Genomic DNA, 18,726 nt, shown 5'->3' on the forward strand with positions numbered 1-18,726 from the left:
TATACAAACCAGGACACATGAGCACAGCTACATCAGGGTAGGTGGGATACTATAACAACATTGGACACATTGTTATACTATTCCACCCACCTTAATGAGGATCCTTTGGGGGTGGCGATGCCGTAGCCTTTGGAATCCAGGTTCCCTCCGACCTTCATAGTGTCACAGGGTTTGCGCTGCTCGATGTACTCGTTCATGGTAGACTCCAGCAGGTATGCATACTTCCCCTTGGACTTCCTCACCCGTGTAACACCTTCTGCTGTCGTCTTAACAAATACAGAGGGCTCAGCACTTTTCATGTATGTCCACATTTTGTCGAAAAGAGCGATTTTGGAACGCTGGAGGAAAAAAAAATGCAATGATTATGTAAACTCTGTGAAATCTTAGTAACACTTTACAATAAGGTCCCATTGGTTAGCTAAAATTAACTAACAACCAATTTATACACTATTTATTCATTTATGTGCATTAAAGGGTTAGTTCACCCAAAAATGAAATTGATGTCATTAATGGCTCACCCTAATGTCGTTCCACACCCATAAGACCTCCGTTCATCCTCAGAACACAGTTTAAGATATTTAATAGTTAGTCCAAAAGTGTATGCAAGTGTATGCACACTATACTGTACATGTCCAGAAAGGGAATAAAAACATCATCAGAGTAGTCCATATGTGACATCAGTTGGTTAGTTAGAATCTCTTGAAGCATAGAAAATACATTTTGGTCCAAAAATAACAAAAACTACGACTTTATTTAGCATTGTCTTCTCTTCCGTGTTTGTTTTCAATCCTCAAACAAAGAATCAAATGGTTATGAATCAGCTTATTGATTCAGCATTTGGATCGCCGATGTCACGTGATGTCAGCAGTTTGGCAGTTTGACATGCGATCCGAATCATGAATCAATACGCTGATTAATTACCATTTAAATCTTTATTTGCGGATTGAAAACAAACAAGGAAAAGAAGACAATGCTGAATAAAGTCGTAGTTTTTGTTATTTTTGGACCAAAATGTATTTTCTATGCTTCAAGAGATTCTAACTAACCAACTGATGTCACATATGGACTACTTTGGTGATGTTTTTATTCCCTTTCTGGACATCTACAGTATAGTGTGCTTACACTTGCATACACTTTTGGACTAAATATAAAATATCTTAAACTGTGTTCCGAAGATGGACGGAGGTCTTACGGGTGTGGAACGACATAGGGTGAGTCATTAATGACATCAATTTCATTTTTGGGTGAACTAACCATTTAAATAACTTTTGATTTTGATCATTTATAAGGAAATGTTTAATACATGCTTTAAAATCATTTTAATTGTTTGATCATAACAGTTAACTAAATGGCCACGCCAAACAAATATTTTCAGTTTACTGTAACTACAACAATTTTGTATTTAGCGTTGCATTTTATTTTACCCTCTTTAACTCTCACTTAAAAGTTTTTTTCTATTTCAAACTGTCATAAATTATGTAAAATAAATAATAATAATAATAATAATAATAATAATAATAATAATAATAATAATAATAGGGATGTCATGGTTACGGAGAAAAAAGGGTGTCTTACCCTGAAAAACTCTTTCGTTGAACCAGAATCTAAAGTTCCATAAGCAATCTCTGTTTGCTTTGCTAAGTCCTCTGCACTCTCAATTGGAGACACCATCCTTTCCACTGTTAGAAAGGCAGCCAAATTAGCCGTGTAGGATGAAATTATGATGAGGGTGAAAAACCACCAGACTCCTCCAACGATGCGGCCAGAAAGAGACCTGATGAAAAACGTCCAATGAAATTCATCAGATATAATATAGCACGATCACAGTTAAAAAATTGTGTTATCAGCTAACAGGCTGAAAGCAAACTGTGGTCAATGTAAACTCAAACAATAGTTTGCCAATTATACATATTTCCATGACTCAAGCAACTGCAATGTATTGTTGAAACTGTGACATCTTGTGTTATCTCTGAAAGGATATTTATGTAAAAGAGTTGGTGACTAAGGATTTTGAAGTCAACATGAAGTCGGAACAGAAGCTTCACGGATGATTTTAAGGTATTTGCGAGAATAGCTGCTAGGCAGAATTTGCTTCGCCTGCTTAGATGAGTCTGCATCATGCATAATGAATAATGAACATCTAAATATATCATGTTTTATCTTAGTTTAAATCAAGTGTGATACATTTATTCAGTGCAGCATAGATGTAACTAATAATTCATCTTAAATCAATAATCATTTTTCGATCCTAACAATCAATTACTAAGCAAGCCATTGCCTTTTATAGAAAAATGCATTTGCCTTTATAAAACCAGCATTTTTTTGAAGAAATGGCATGTGGAAATATAAAGAACTTATAGGTCAAGAACAAACCTTGGTGAAATATCACAACCTTGTCTCATAAAAGCTCCAAGAGAAAACCAAAGGCTGTTGAAAATCCCAAACTCGTTGGTTGACTCGTTGGTCTGGATCTGGCCGTCCTCATATTCCTCTGTGTGCCACTCATATGGACTGAAACGACTGACCAGGAAAAGCACCACGCTCACGCCAATGTAGGCAAACACAATACACATCCAGATCTCATAGGCCAGGGGGTCCAGGAATGAGAACACACCAGGCTTGGACTTCTGAGGCTTCTTGATCATGATGGAGATGCCCAAACTCATGAATGGCTTTGAGAAGTCAATGACTTCTTCTCTGACCAAAGTGATGGTCAATGGAGCCACTGCTATGTCAGCTTTCTAAAAGGAAAAATAATTCATTTGATTTAATTCTCAACCTATTCTTTGAACAGAAAAATGTTTGATAAAAAAAAAAAAACAATATTAATGTTCATGGTTATGGCTACTTTTTAAACCAGAAGCTACTTATCAATTATGTTCTACTTTGAAAGTTTAATAAATAAATCTGTCTTACCCCATAAACCAACTCTCCAACCATTCCATTCCAGATCTTCGTCTCTGCATCTCTAGCTCCATATTTTCCATCTCCCACTATTTTCAGCTGATATTTAAATCCACAGTGCTTTGCTATTTCAGCTGCCAAGTCCACACAGTACCCCTCATATCTTTCATTATCCATGAAAAGGTCTGCATTCTTCTTTAGCATTACATAAGGTGCTTCCTGAAAATGGCAGCAAGGAATACCTTGTCAGAGCTGTGTCCATTTTCCTACAGTGCACATATTTCAACAGAATAACATGGAAAAGCACAAGTGTAACCTACTAGAATGGTGGTGACGATCACAGTCTTGTTTTCCAGCCCCATTGTATCATTTGGGAAGAGATCGGACTTTGTCACGACCATTTTATCAACTTCATTCCAATAGCCAATCTGAAAAAAGACATTTGTGAGTTGTGTAGTAACTTATGATGTAAAATGATAAAGTATGCTTTTCTTGCCACACTCAAGAGAGAGAGAGAGAGAGAGAGAGAGAGAGAGAGAGAGAGAGAGAGAGAGAGAGAGAGAGAGAGAGAGAGACATATTTATATTTAACATAGTATAAATATATTTATTTATATAGTCTAACATACAATATTTAAATAGCGTCATCAATAAAATGTATTTAAATTTGATAAACTCAATTTAAGTTTAGGAAAGAGAAGTGCCTTCGGAGCATGCACTCAAAAAAAGAAAAAAAATGGGTTTTGATTTGCCCCTTGTTCAGTTTAATGAATTCAAATTAAAAAGTAACATGATTTTTTTGACGTTTTGTCAAAACTTAATTTAATTGTGTTCAATCAACCTTATATATTTAAAGCTGAAGTTTACTTAATTAATTTGTTTTAAAACTACATTAATCATTTTTGTTGACATAACTAACTGGGCAATGGATCTGTAGTTCCCAGCATGCTTTGCATGTGTTATTTTATGTGTTTTTCAATAAAGGGAAAGATGTTGGTTGCTAATGCTAGTCTTTAATGTTCAGTTATGTTGGACATTTAGAGAAGTTTTTGTAATAATTTAGAATTTTGTAGTTACCATTATGCAGAAGAATAGCATCTATGTTTAGGCTGTGGGTACTTATTTGATTTATGCTAATGTCATGTAGCCTAGAAATCTAGACGCACCCTAGCGGCAGCAAATTTAATTTGCCCGCAAGTGTGGTCTAGCAACTCTCAATTCCTATCTGAGCTGTATTCCTCAGAATCTGGACGGCCCAATCACATCGTGTAGGTAGGCTATAGAGTCGGCGGGCGGGGCCATAATGACGACGGCCGAGTTGCGTTTGCGTGCTTCTAGTAACACAGAAACTGGCGAACGGCGGCGGCCTTTCGAATCAGCTCTGCCCGCGCCTCCGGAAGACTTGGAGTTAAGCTTTCCTCTGAGAAAAAAACAAAGAGCGGCACTGAAGTCATTCTTAAAAAGGGAAGATGTGTTCGGAGTTTAGCCGACCAGATACGGCGAATGTTTAATCAGTCAGCGAGCTCCCCTTCACCGTCGTTGCTCCGGTTGGTGTACCGCTATCCTATCGCGTGCAGAGGGAGTTTGAAAGACAACCGTTTATCCCGCCCCTCGGACTGAGCCCTGTCTATGGTGAGTTTCCAGACCAAACATCTTGATGTGGGTCTGGCTTGTCAGGCTAAATGTCATGAGTATCTACAGGAGTATACATTGTGTATAATGATGAATGAAATTTCTTATAATAGATTTTCAAATTAATATTATTTTAATTTAAGTTTGACAAGCATAAAAGTCATTTTATTAATGTATCAATTACAGTGGCCCAAACTGAGTTGGACCATTGGCAACGATTGAGCTGACCAACAATTACATTTTATTTTGAGTTAGGGCTGCACATATGTATTGGCTGATAATCCTGCCCTCAATTAAATTAAGTTTGTCTTATTTTTATTTATTTATTTCTATGCTTTTTTACAATGGAGTCTTACCTTAACTGGTCCATTGCTTTTCAGTTCCATGACATTGACGGTGTAATTAACTCTCTTTCCATACTGGTCAAACTGAATGTTACCAGTGAGACCATCAACTCTCACCTGCATGAAAAAGATACAACAGTAAAGCAAAATACATTTTGAGGAATTGTTTCCTTTCTCTTTTTCTCTGAGAAATGTGACATATCTAAGGGGAGTTTCAAAATGTTATTTAAACCTGGAAATACATAGTGTTGTGTTTTAAGTTTATTTTACAAACACATTAAAGACCCAATATTAAGAAGCTCTAAAATTCGGAGAGTTGTCACCTGTTTTAGGGCACGCTCTATCTCAACCCCCTGCGCCCATGGTACAGCTGGATTAGCCAGACAGTCTCCATTGTTAGCTCTACGGGAGATGTCGATTTGCTGCTTGTGAAGATAGCGGAAGGCCTCAGTCATCACCTGAACTGCATCATACGTCAGGGCTGAAGTGTACTGGATACACAGTGAGAGATAAATGTGGATTAGTTATCAAAATAAAAATAAAAAATAAAAATAAATAAAGATCCAGAATTATTGAAATTATTGATATAATGTAATATAATATATGAAATTAAAAACATATGGGGAAGCCATATATTTATATTGAAATATTTATTTGCTGAAGACATCTATCAAAGCCTTTGAATTGCAAGTATATTTGAATTTCATTACATTTGAATTCTAGTCACATAAATTCAGATTCTGTATTCTGTTTGTTACCTTGACGTGTGTTCAATTCAAATTCAGGAATTAACTGAAATTTAAATGGCATTCTTGGTTCTGAATGGCACATATTCAGAATTCGTTAGTAATGTATGAATGAAACATTTGATTTCAGTCCAAGGATATTAAACACCTACTTAGTCTTCGTAATTTGGTGAGAAGACAGATGAGACCACATTTTATCTGGAGTACAAAATGACTAACAAGCTTGTCCTGCAAATGGCCTGAACTATACAGGAATTTAAATGAAGTCATTTTATGCTCATGTAGCAATTACCTGAACATCTCTTTTAATCATGTTTAGTAAAGCTGTCTGAGGCAGAAAATGGATGGACACAAACTAAAATCTCACCCGTATTTTGTTGTCTGCTCCAGGATATTCTTTTTCCTCCAGAGCTTCCCAGCGCTGGTCAAATTTGGACACCAGGGGGTCATCGAAATCCACAATCTGAAAGCCTGATACATTGGATCCACCATACTGGATTTTTGAAAGATCTCCATCCACAAAACCCTGAAAACATGATGCTTTTCTCAGCATTTTTGTTTGATACATTTTCAGTCATATGTTTTTCTTTGGTAGTGTTACATTTAAGATCATTTACCAGGTTTGCTATGATGTAGTGATATCCCTTCACATGCCTGCCAATAGTTATCACCTGCAAAAAGAATAAGAAGACTAAATGAAATAGAAATAAACAAAATAAAACTATACAACATCTAAGCCATTATTAATATATTTAAGGCACAACAAAAAATAAAAAAAATGTACTGCTCCACACTGCCAATCAAACAGACTAACTGAAATAATGTGTCAGCAGTTTGTGTGTCCTAAGGGCAAGATATCTGTGATGTTTTATGTGCAAGTGTGTGTGTGTAGATAAAGCTATATTATACAGCCAAGATCAGTTGCATTGATTCTGGCGGTTGGTTAAACACACTTCTGCAGGCCTTAAATACAAATCAATAGCTCATCCCTGAGGGTGCAGCGAGTCTGAATGAAAAACCCATCTCATGAGGACTTTTCTGCCCGCTAATGACATTTGTTTGTGCATCCTAATTAATTATTCATAGTCAGAGTTGGGGAGTAACTAGTTACAATTACAAAATTAATGTAATTGTAATCAGTTACTAAATTTAAAAAATAAATAAATTACAGTTACTTATGAAAACGGTAACGATTACAACGGGTTACATCTGAATATTTTTCTGTAAAAAGCTAATAATACTAATTCGGTTTTGATGTGCACAATGTCTCCAGCCATTTAAAGGCTGTTTAGTAAAGCGATGCTATTCTAATACTTTTGATTGGTTCTCTTGTTTGAATTTGCAGCGTCTGCCAATTTACATCAATCCACATTGCCACTGAAAAAGCTTTAGGCTACAACCTCTCTGAGAGTTGCCACCATGGCGGGTGAAATCAGAAAAAGGGGTAAATAGTGTTATACAACTATGCAACTATTAAAAGTTGCATCTATCGACATTTCGACTAAGGTTTCAATGTCGAACCTGCGGACCTGATCGCCTTTGATGAATGACAATCTTAAGCGCCACCTAGTAGAAAAACCTCTATTGCTTTGACTTGCAAAATAGAGCTATTTTACTACACAACTATTGTTGATTGAGTCTACACTAGGGCTGCACGATTTGGGGAAAATATATAATTGCGATTATTCTGGATAAAATTGCGATTGCGATTTAAAATGCGATTATTGTTATTATTATTTTTTTTACAAATGTAAAGTGTGTGTATATAACATTTTGTGTTTTTATATTAATGTGACTAATGATAATTATTATGATTATTACTGCTAAAATATTTTAAAAAATAAGACGTATTACCATTACAATAACATTTTCATAATTACAAATAAAAAGAGTAGGTCAGAATAAATATAACAATATAATACTAATTATTATTATTATTATTATTGTAATATTTTAGAAAACTTATTTTACAAAAAAAACAAAAAAACAGCTGGGTTACCTATTAATATGCAGACAGCCTATAACTAAAAACATTAGAAAGGTCTAAGCCTAAGGAGTTATTGTAAAAAAATAAAATAAAAGATATATGTGTGTGTGTGTGTGTGTGTGTGTGTGTGTGTGTGTGTGTGTGTGTGTGTGTGTGTGTGTGTGTGTGTGTGTGTGTGTGTGTGTGTGTGTGTGTGTGTGTGTGTGTGTGTGTTGTTGTTTATCTGTGATTTCAATTTCTTAAAGTCTGTCTTTAATATGAAATATGAACCTCTTGTGCATCCACTGTGGGGGAAAAAACTCCTGTACATTGAAGAAAAACATGGATTGTCCAATAAATTTATAATTTTTTTAAGTTTTTTAAGTTTTAAAATGTATTAAGTATAATTTTTTCTTATTATTGATTATCCAAAGTTTTTAATTCATACTGAAAGCTAGAGGGCGCCCTTGAGCGGAAAACGCCACATTTGCCTCAGAGAAGTAATGACGTTCTGTAAACAGAAGATAGAGACGCTTTGATTAAAGATGACGACAATAAATACGACTGCAGCAAAATGTGGTGTATTTGAGTTCTTCAAGCCGTCAAAGGTATTTTCATAGTAATAAAGTGTATTATAATGCAGTGCTGATTGACATAGAATACTATAAAATAACGCATCGTCTGCCTCACTCTGATGAGAAGCCACATCAGCTCACAAACACTCGACTGACGATATGAAGTGAGGTAAAACATGTTATTAAACGTTGTCTTTTGCTGAACAGGTTTATGAGCGTTTCACTAGTTTGTGAAGATGTTTGACTCGTGTTGCTTTTTCAAACGCACGTTATAAACGACTCAAACTCGCAGTCTTTCAGACGGAGCAGCGTTGATCACAGAGCCGCTCTTCGCTAACACACAGGGCATTTATTTATTTAATTTAAATCGCAGCCTTTGAGCTTTCATAATCGCACACAAGCCAAATCGCGATTGCGGTTCGATTTCGATTAATCGTGCAGCCCTAGTCTACACAATACACTCACCTAAAGGATTATTAGGAACACCTGTTCAATTTCTCATTAATGCAATTATCTAATCAACCAATCACATGGTAGTTGCTTCAATGCATTTAGGGGTGTGGTCCTGGTCAAGACAATCTCCTGAACTCCAAACTGAATGTCAGAATGGGAAAGAAAGGTGATTTAAGCAATTTTGAGCGTGGTGTGGTTGTTGGTGCCAGACGGGCCGGTCTGAGTATTTCACAATCTGCTCAGTTACTGGGATTTTCACGCACAACCATTTCTAGGGAAGTCCTGTGGACAAAAATGCCTTGTTGATGCTAGAGGTCAGAGGATAATGGGCCGACTGATTCAAGATGATAGAAGAGCAACTTTGCCTGAAATAACCACTCGTTACAACCGAGGTATGCAGAAAAGCATTTGTGAAGCCACAACATGCACAACCTTGAGGTGAATGGGCTACAACAGCAGAAGACCCCACCGGGTACCACTCATCTCAACTAAAAATCGAATTGCATGAGCTCGACAAAATTGGACAGTTGAAGACAAATGTTGCCTGGTCTGATGCGTCTCGATTTCTGTAGAGACATTCAGATGGTAGAGTCAGAATTTGGCGTAAACAGAATGAGAACATGGATCCATCATGCCTTGTTACCACTGTGCAGGCTGCTGGTGGTGGTGTAATGGTGTGGAGGATGTTTTTTTTGGCAAACTATAGGCTCCATAGTGCCAAATGGGCATTGTTTAAATGACACAGCCAACCTGAGCATTGTTTCTGACCATGTCCATCCCTTTATGACCACCATGACCCCATGTTTTTTGAACATGACAATGAGTTCACTGTACTAAAATGGCCCCCACAGTCACCAGATAATAGAGCATTTTTGGGATGTGGTGGAACAGGAGCTTCGTGCCCTGGATGTGTATCCCACAAATCTCCATGCAAGATGCTATCCTATCAATATGGGTCAACATTTCTAAAGAATGCTTTCAGCATCTTGTTTAATCAATGCCACGTGAAATTAAGGCAGATCTGAAGGCAAAAGGGGGTCAAACACAGTATTAGTATGGTGTTCCCAATCCTTTAGATTTTTTTAGTGTATTTTAGGTGGAATATAACTTTAAAACCAATGTTATCACAGCTACACTGAGTCTGTTGACAGTGAGTATGAAACTAGAATCTATTATTGCTTCTGTTGATGAGAAATCAATATTAGGCCGTATATGGTACATATGTTTTCCCTTCACATACACAAAGTGGTTAAAAGAATAGTACATTCACCGTTCTGTTTAGTTTGTTGTACTTTTAGTTTGTATTTCCCACATTTCCGTTACCATCCTTGGTCATGGTCACCATCCTTATGAGTTAATTTATATCAACAGTGTATCTTTCATTATCTTGTTTGTGCTTGCTTTATAAGTTGTACCCTTTCCTTCACTCTTTGTCTGAGCACTGTTATACTAATGTGCTTGCACTGCCTGTCAGCCTGTCCTTTTAGACTGTCATTAAACTTTGGAACCTTATTCTTCTGCCTTCACCTGTATTCCTGCAAGCACCGTGACAGATAATCTGAGAAGTTTTTCTCTTTCTGAGAAGTCTTTCTTCCCGCTGGGTACACCTCTGTCCTCTGTCATACCATTGGCCTAGTCCTTTGGTGCTCTGGCTCTGCCTCCAATGCACGTCGCCAATGCGTCGCCTAGGACTCCAGAAACTGTGACTCTGCTCTCGATCTTTGCCTAGGGATCCATTGGCCTCGTCGACGTCTTGGCATCTTCGACTCTACTGTGAGCTGTCGACACTGATGAGGTCTGTGCCATCGCTAGCTCCATAGTCACTGCTAAGGGATTGTCTTCCTACATTCACCATGTCCTGCTACCATACCTTCCCTTCTGCACCTCTGCATCGTTTCACCATCTCCTCGCCCCCCTCAATCCCTCCCTGTGTGTCACTCTGTTACAGCGCAAGGCCGCTTCTTGTCGGAGTGGGGTGTTGGTGCACCATTATGTTCTGTTTAGTTCATGGACTTTAAAGGAACAGTATGTAAGAAATGTATTTCAATTAATCATGACATGGCCCCGATATGTCACTAGACATTAAGGAATCATGTTAATTTCAAATACTTTTATCACTGACAACAGTAGTCCAGCCAGGATATTGTCGTTTAAAAGTTGTTGCAGCCCTCAACTGATGTTGATGTTGATATGTTGTGTTTTGGCCTGAAGCTCCACCCTCCACCTATCGACCAATCACAAAGTCAGAAGTGTTTCGGCATCCGGGTTGCCAGATCTGCTCTAGCTACCACAGCTGCAGCTTCAAACGTTCCTGCTGGATCCTGCAGCCTATCTGGTAACCTCGAGTCAGCGGGGAGGGGGAGAGGGATACACCGCTTTACAGTCATTTGAAAGTGGTTGCCGTACCAGTTTTGGCCACAATCTTACATACACTTCCTTTAGAGCTTCATTATCTTGTCTGTGCTTGCTTTATAAACTGTACCTTTTCCTTCATTATTTGTCTGATCAGTCACCAGTATACTAATGTTTGCACTGCCTGTCTGCCTGCCTTTTTGGATTGTCATTACATTTTGGATTTCTGGAAACTTATTCGTCTGCCTTCACCTGTATTCCTGCAAGCACCATGACAAGAATGCAGATTTTTACTTTTTTTATTTTTTTTATTTTTATTTTTTTTTATCAGTAAGAAAAATAAAAAATAAATTCATAAATTAATAAATATATAAAACTTCAGTATAATGCCCTAGTCTTGCATTTTCTTTGAACTATAACTAAATATAACCAAAGACTTAATATATAGAAAGACAGTGTACTCCATATATATTTTTCCGTAGTGTAAATATGGCGAATAAGCCCCACCTTCTAAATGAAAGAGCCAACTGTTGATTAGAAAAGTCATTGTGTCACTGCTGCTGCCGTGGTGCTCTGGTTACTATAGAAACAGGCAGTATATTGAGATGCGTGCTTAGGAATGTGCATTAGCTTTGTCCAGTTTGAACATTTTTGAAAAGTAATCAAAATGTAATCAATTAATAATTTTAATAAAGTAATTGAAATAGTTACACTGCTTATTACATTTTAAATAGGGTAACTTGTAACTGTAACCTATTCCATTTCCAAAGTAACCTTCTCAACACTGTTCATAGTTATGGTGATCATAAAAAGTCCTTGGTTGTTTTAATTATAATTTACAATCATTATGTAGACTTGTGATTTATATAAAGATAAAAATAAAATAAAAAAAACATTTATTTTCGATTGTTACTTTATTTTTCTTTTAATGTTCTGCCATTTAAAAGTTTGGGGTTCTCTTATTCTCTTTTTCTCATCAAGGCTGCATTTATTTGACCACACACACAGTACAAACAGTAATATTGTGAAATATTATTAAAAAAAACTGTTTTTTATTTTAATATATTTTAAAATGTGTTTTATTCCTGTGATGCAATGCTGAATTTTCAGCATCATTACTTCAGTCTTCAGTGTCACATAATTTTTGTAAAATCATTTTAATGCTGATTTGATTATTAATGTTGTGCTTCTTAATATTATTTTTGTTGAAACCATGTTTTTTTTTTTTTTCAGGATACTTTGATAAAAATATAAGCTTTCAAAATCTTTCATAACTTTTTAATGTCTTTGCTGTCACTTTTGGAGGAATAAGACATACTGTGGCTAAACCAGCACATATCATGTCTGGTCAAGTTGGTTGCTGTAAGTGAATATGATGTTTTTTTTGAGCTGAAAGTGTCCAAATGTATATTACGTAAAGACTATTTAATTTTTGTACACGTGTTGATGTCTATACCTGCTCCATGATGTCTTTAACTTTGTCCTGCTCACAGTCAAGGATGACCCTCCGCTCCTTCTTATTTTCTAGGTCCTGAAAGAGTGAGCGATATGCTTCATCCTTTCTTTCATCCTTCATGTTGCCCACGTTGATGGCGGTCACCTGCCATTTCTTCTCGGCTGCTGTGTCCAGCACAACTTGGAGTGTGGTGAGTCCTGATTATGAAGAAGAGAACAAATTAGTTTATCTAATAATGACTTCCAAAGGTCGAATTAGGCCCCTTATAAATGGTTTTATAAGTGACTTAACAATAAGTGGTTATAGTTAAAGTGTTTTCTTTCTTTGTTAAGAACGATGCAACAATGCATTTGCTTCACCTTTTGGACTGTTTGGGTTGTATCGCCCGAGGGCAGAAACAGAAACTACACCTGAGAGGGACAACACTTTTTTTATGCAACATTCATGGCAAGCAGCAATTCAGGGGTTATACGTGATATAATATTTTTTTTCCATGCTTAACCATGCTTCAAACCATTCAGAATTGCCAGTTAAATTATTAATAATACTCCATGGAGGATTTGATACAGATAATAAGACTCTAAAATTGGCATTTTGATTTCTGTCAGTCACAAGGGAGGTAAACAACTAAAGCAATCAATTAAGCGTGCATAAGAGCTACAGCACTTGTTTATAAATACAATAAATGCATGTCAATGTGAGTGAGTGTTTGTATGTTAGATATGTGTATTTGATTTTTTAACAGTATAAAACCGCATAATGTGAAGTGGTCTTTCCAAGCGAATTAATCATGGGTAAAGTCTCAGGGAGTGCAAGGCACAGTGGGATCCAATGTTTAACCTTTGTTAAATGTGTCTTTGAGACATGAGGATCAAGGCTTACAGCTATTCTTGGAGATAAGTGATTAAAAACTCGTTAGTATGGGCCATTAGCACTAACAAATGAGATGATAGCACTGAAATGCATTGTTACTCCAGCACACTCCAAAATCACTTCTGAATCTAGGAAATCCGGACGTGGGGCACTTAAACACTAAGGAGCAATGAGATGATAGCACTTCTCTTCATTATTGTTCCAGCACACTCTGAAATCACTTCTGAATCTAGGAATGTTTGATGGGTGACACAGAAACTGAATATTAAGCCATTTAAATACAGGCAAATTACAGACTCAAATTACAGTGATTTCAATGTCAAGACAATGTTGAGGGGATGCATTTAGTATACTTTTTATTAGCTTTATTTTATATTAGTGATTTATTTATTATGTTTAAAAATGAATTTAACATTCAATAAAATGTACTGTATGCTTACATAAAAGAATGTTTTCTATTTTAATATATTTTAAAATGTAATTTATTCTTATGATAGGATTCCAGGCTTCAGTGTCACACGATCCTTCAGAAATCATTAGCATAATGAATTTGGTGTTAAAGAAACATTTACTATTATTATTATTATTATTATCAATGTTTAAAACATCTGTGCTGCTTACTATTTGTGTTTTAACGGTGACAATTAATGGTGGTATTTAATGAATATAAAGTTAAAAATAAATATTTTGTAACAGCATACAGGTCTTTACTGTCACTTTTCATCAGCTTAACGCATCATTGCTGATTAAAAGTATTAATTTAAAAAAAAATTATATTAACCCCAAACCTATTTTTTTATTTTATTTTATGTATGCTCCATAATCTCATTATATAAACATGACTGAAATCTTAGTGAATAATGGTCCAATATTTGTCTATTTGTTTCCTGGTATGGGGTCCCCTCATTGAATTTTTATGTCAATTGTATTACATTATGTCGTTGTCTTTCTATAAGCACTACGCAGCTGGATCTTTGTAGATCGTCAGAGGTGTCAGGCTGATTTAATTAGCCAACCCAATTATGCCGAGGTTATGGATGAGTCTCACAGTTAGGGAGAATTAGTCTTTGTGCACAGTCAATCATTTATTGATTATATAAGACACTTTAGCAACCCATGAAAAGAAGATAAAGTCTAAGGAGACTAGGAGCAGGGACTGTCTCTAATACCCCCCAAGCTCAAAAAAATAAAGCACAATCCAGACAAACTTTGGTTTTACTTGAACGGCCTGCTGAAACAGGGATTCTGATGCTCTATGTTGTTTCCAGTCGTAAGCATATTTCTCTGTTGCTGTTGCTGTTGTTTGTCATGCACCTGTCCCTGATTACAACACACCAACTAACAGGCACTAGAAAGTGAGGCGGTGTGTGTGTGTGTGTGTGTGTGTGTGTGTGTGTGTGTGTGTGTGTGTGTGTGTGTGTGTGTGTGTGTGTGTGTGTCGCTCTGGGTCCCTTGTCTCATGCACTCCAGGACCACGGACAGCACCACACCAGATCCACATGGGCAGCAGGCAGGGTGATGAAATGACCCTCAGCTGCAGTCACTTCAGTGCTCATCACACTGAGTACAAAAGGGATGCTAGCATCTCTGTCAGGTGGGTGATCTAAAAGGTATCTAAAGACATCAACTGTCCTGCAGAAAGCAACCAGCATGCTTTAAGAATCCACCATGTATTCACATCCATGCCACTGAAGGAAACACTAAGCTGGAATCTTCGCACAATTTATATAAGTACAACACCTAACATCCTGGCCACCAGTCACTTTCACTTCCACGCTCTGTAGTTTAAAAATAAAAGCCTTTCTGGGGATATAAATTATGAATTTGTTTCCTGCTTAAGTGCTCAATATCAGGCTTGAATAAACTCTTTATTAACCCATCAGCAATTTCTTTACTAAAACATTCACAACATATTTAATGCAACAACAAGTGTGTATGCCTCTATCTCTGAAGGTTATCCATGCTTAAATGCAGTTGTGTGTGGTGGGCAAAGTCCCTTTTTTGTCTAATATAAATTCATATTCATTTTAGGTTTTATAGTTACACATTTTACAGCTATTTAATAGTTATATAGTTACTATATATAGTTACACATTTTACAAAACTATTTTACCATATACTTGGGACTATTGGCAAGAAAAAATAATTGTAATTATTATATAATAATTCAGCGCAACTAACATTCAAAAGTTTAAGGTCAGTATGTTGTTTGTTTTTTTGTTTTTTTAAAAGAAATACTTGTATTACTTTTATTCAGCAAGGGTAAAATTGATTAAAATTGACAGTAAAGATGTTTATAATGTTACAAAAGATTTCAACTGATTATAATAAGAAGGAGCAAATTAGCATATTATAATGATTTCTAAAGGATTCTGAAAATTCTGCCTACCATCACAGGAAAAAATTACATTTGAAAATATATTAAAATCAGGCCTGGCTCCACGGGGGGCCTGGCCACCCAATCAGAAGCTTGGCAGTATTTTTATTTTAAAATACAAATTAATTGTTTTAAAGGTATGGTTCCGTGTTTTTTTTCTAGGCTTGATTGTGTTTATGGTGCGCAGTATAACATGTCTTAATACTTTTTTTCTTTTTTTTTTAACGCCATATTTTTCTTATATTTGACCTTTATTCCACACCGCTGTCTCCACTGTCCTTTGAACAGCTCATTTGCTTCCTGCTTCTATGAAGCACATCCCTCCGAAAAATTTTTTGTAGGCAATAAACTGCCATAACTTTAAAAGACAATATCTCCGTTTGCATTGAACTTTCAGCGCTGTAACCTTGCAGATTCTTTTTATGCTCAAGCAGCAACATTACACACTAACTAAAGTTAAAAAAGTGAAATTGCATGCAACCACCCCTTTACAACTGCAGATTCTCTGTGAGTTGTGCACCTTTGTCACCATCTCTGTTTGAAACATGCAATTGCAGTTATTTGTAAAATTATCATCTTTCTGTGGGTTGTGCACTGGCAAGGCTGCTCAGCGCAGAATAATCTAATGTTTTGAAGTGTATGTGTAGTTAGGGTGGCCATACATCTGGATTTTGGCGGACAGTCCGGATTGAAGCATCAAGCCGGACACTCATTTGTCCTCCTTTTTGGAGTTGCGCTGAATCTGCCTAAAAAAACCCTGCTCTAGAATCTTTATTGGGACGCAGCAGCATAGCATCTACTGCCGAGATCTCTGGTCAGACAATGATTGGCTGAAAGCGGTGTCAAATAAAGATCTGATATATCATTGGTTAAAAACGTAAACAAGCCTCCACGACGTGCTGGCTATGTCATATCATAATGTTAACTTGTTAACTTGTGTGTACAGATACACACATATTTCATATAGCTTATTTGTTATTATTGCCCTTTCTTATCATTTACTTTTTATAGTCACCTTCTTTCAAACCCTCTATGAACACCACAAGAGTAATGATGGTCGCAGACACACGGAAGTGCCGCTATAAACTAGCTCACTCATAAATCCTCATTTCCATCAAGTAATTTTAAGCGCATTCAGTTTTGATGTGACCAAAAGTGATGCCTTGGTAAGTGTGTTGTTTATTCACTGATTTAAACTAATAAACTCTAAATATGAAATTATGTACTTTTATTCACCCTGTGTTTCACATACCATATCATATATTTTGTATCCTATTCTTATAAAATGCAGTGCATATTCTATTACGCACCCTCTATCTTCTCTATTATTTGCACAAATGGAAAAGTGAAATACTGGATGTGGCGTTAAGTTTGCATTTATGTCAAAAAGATCTCACCAGTGGAATGCATCATGACCACAGGCACTGTGCTGCTGCTCTCACGCTGTAACGTTGACACATTAATAACACACACAGCACAATGGTTGCCATGGGAATGCAGCGTCGATTGACCTAATTAGTATGACAGGTGATGAAATATGCACCTTGACACACGTTTATATACCACACACACTACCACACGAGTCTGAAATAAATAATGCATCCAGCCCGCAACAAAAGCAAACAACCACAAACGCATGCATGCAAAAGCATATAAAGAGAGGGGTTTTTTTGGGGGGGGGGGGGGGGGGGGCGGGCATTGGGTTATGCATACATAATTAATATTAATAAATTATAAATGAAACATTGTGTGCATACTGATCTTCATCACAGGAAAGTTAAAAGTAGCAGGCTCACAGTTAATAAACCATCCCCATTACAGATATTTATGACACCACATCAACCATTCTCATTTGAGCCACAGAGATCACAACCTCCGCAACCATCAAAGATATGGGAGGGTGACACGGAGAAATGAGTGAGACAGAAAGGGCGACTGAAAAAATGGAGAGTGAGAGAGACAGATATGCTTGAGGCAAATTAAAAAACTGAGAAACTAAGGCCAGGGGGTCCAACAAACACAAAATGAAGCTTTAATAATTCTGTAGCCCACTGGATACTGCCACTCTTGCTCAATGTTCAAAACAAGCCTGTGTTCACTGTAGATATGCTTTTTGACCTTAATATACTTAAAATATGTGTGAATTTACCATGTCTGTATCATTTTAGCCCCATTTAACTGACAACCAACAAGACTGTGCGGATTTCATTTACTGATTTATCATATTATAAAATCTAGAGAAATGGCTTCATCCATTGAGTCCCATTGAAAAGTACATCTATAATTTCTCTTCTCTTCTCATGTTCATACGGTATTGAATAATGCAGTGCAGTGCTTTACCTCGGTCACTGTCGTACAGGTAGGCAAACTTGTCCCATTTGTAGTACTCAATGAGACTCAGGAGAGGACCTTTGATGTCTGGTCGCATCTGAATGATAAACTGCTGATTTCCATCCAAGGGAAAGCTTGGTGTGATGAAGGAGACGTGAAGTGTCCCACAGAACGACGTTATTGTGTTCACTGACTTCTTGTCATAAAATCCAAAAATAGCATAAACTCCTCTTGAGAACTGAGAACAGACTGGAAAAAAAGAGAATCAATTAGTCAATTAATCAATGAGTCTTCCACAAACTTTAGAATCCATCCCCCTTTCCTCAAGGTTTCTAAAGAGAAAAAAATTAAAATCGGTAAGTGTCATTAATGAAGTGATTGTTAAGAATTATTTAAAAAAAAAAAAGATTTAAAAAAGTTTGTATTACTCTTGCATCAGTAATCAACAGTGTGACCCATTTTTGTTTGATCTCAAAATTATACACTGTATCTAGAGTATCCATAAACAACAATGCAATATTAACTGGTTAACATTGCCATTTAATCTTCAGGTATATGATGCTATACATCAATAATTTAAGTGTTTTTGTTTTTTGTTTTTTATGGTATGGCCTAAAAAAAGATGTAAAACTCGATCTGCAATTTATTGCAAAAAACAAAACAAAAACAAAAACATGAACAAACCCCCTAAAATTGTTTAATGGACTGATTAAATGAA

The 18,726-nt window shown here is 36.4% G+C and overlaps 1 protein-coding gene across 6 annotated transcripts in view; it reads right to left on the reverse strand.

The window, feature by feature from the left end:
* gria2b (glutamate receptor, ionotropic, AMPA 2b) overlaps positions 1–18,726 on the reverse strand; it is a 71,730-nt gene that overhangs the window by 6,045 nt on the left and 46,959 nt on the right. For all 6 annotated transcript variants that reach the window (XR_010908356.1, XM_067457459.1, XM_067457455.1 and 3 more), the window contains exons 3-13: positions 18,018–18,257; positions 12,428–12,624; positions 6,243–6,296; positions 5,993–6,151; positions 5,203–5,370; positions 4,892–4,996; positions 3,225–3,332; positions 2,917–3,123; positions 2,374–2,741; positions 1,576–1,774; positions 91–338 (exon numbers count right to left, since the gene is read on the reverse strand). Coding sequence is in view for 5 of the 6 variants with exons in the window: in XM_067457459.1 (XP_067313560.1) it covers positions 91–338; positions 1,576–1,774; positions 2,374–2,741; positions 2,917–3,123; positions 3,225–3,332; positions 4,892–4,996; positions 5,203–5,370; positions 5,993–6,151; positions 6,243–6,296; positions 12,428–12,624; positions 18,018–18,257 (2,053 nt within the window). In the remaining variant the exon portion in view is untranslated. The remainder of the gene's footprint in view (positions 1–90; positions 339–1,575; positions 1,775–2,373; positions 2,742–2,916; positions 3,124–3,224; positions 3,333–4,891; positions 4,997–5,202; positions 5,371–5,992; positions 6,152–6,242; positions 6,297–12,427; positions 12,625–18,017; positions 18,258–18,726) is intronic.

Source organism: Pseudorasbora parva, chromosome 11 (assembly GCF_024679245.1).
Source record: "Pseudorasbora parva isolate DD20220531a chromosome 11, ASM2467924v1, whole genome shotgun sequence".
NCBI lineage: Eukaryota > Metazoa > Chordata > Actinopteri > Cypriniformes > Gobionidae > Pseudorasbora > Pseudorasbora parva.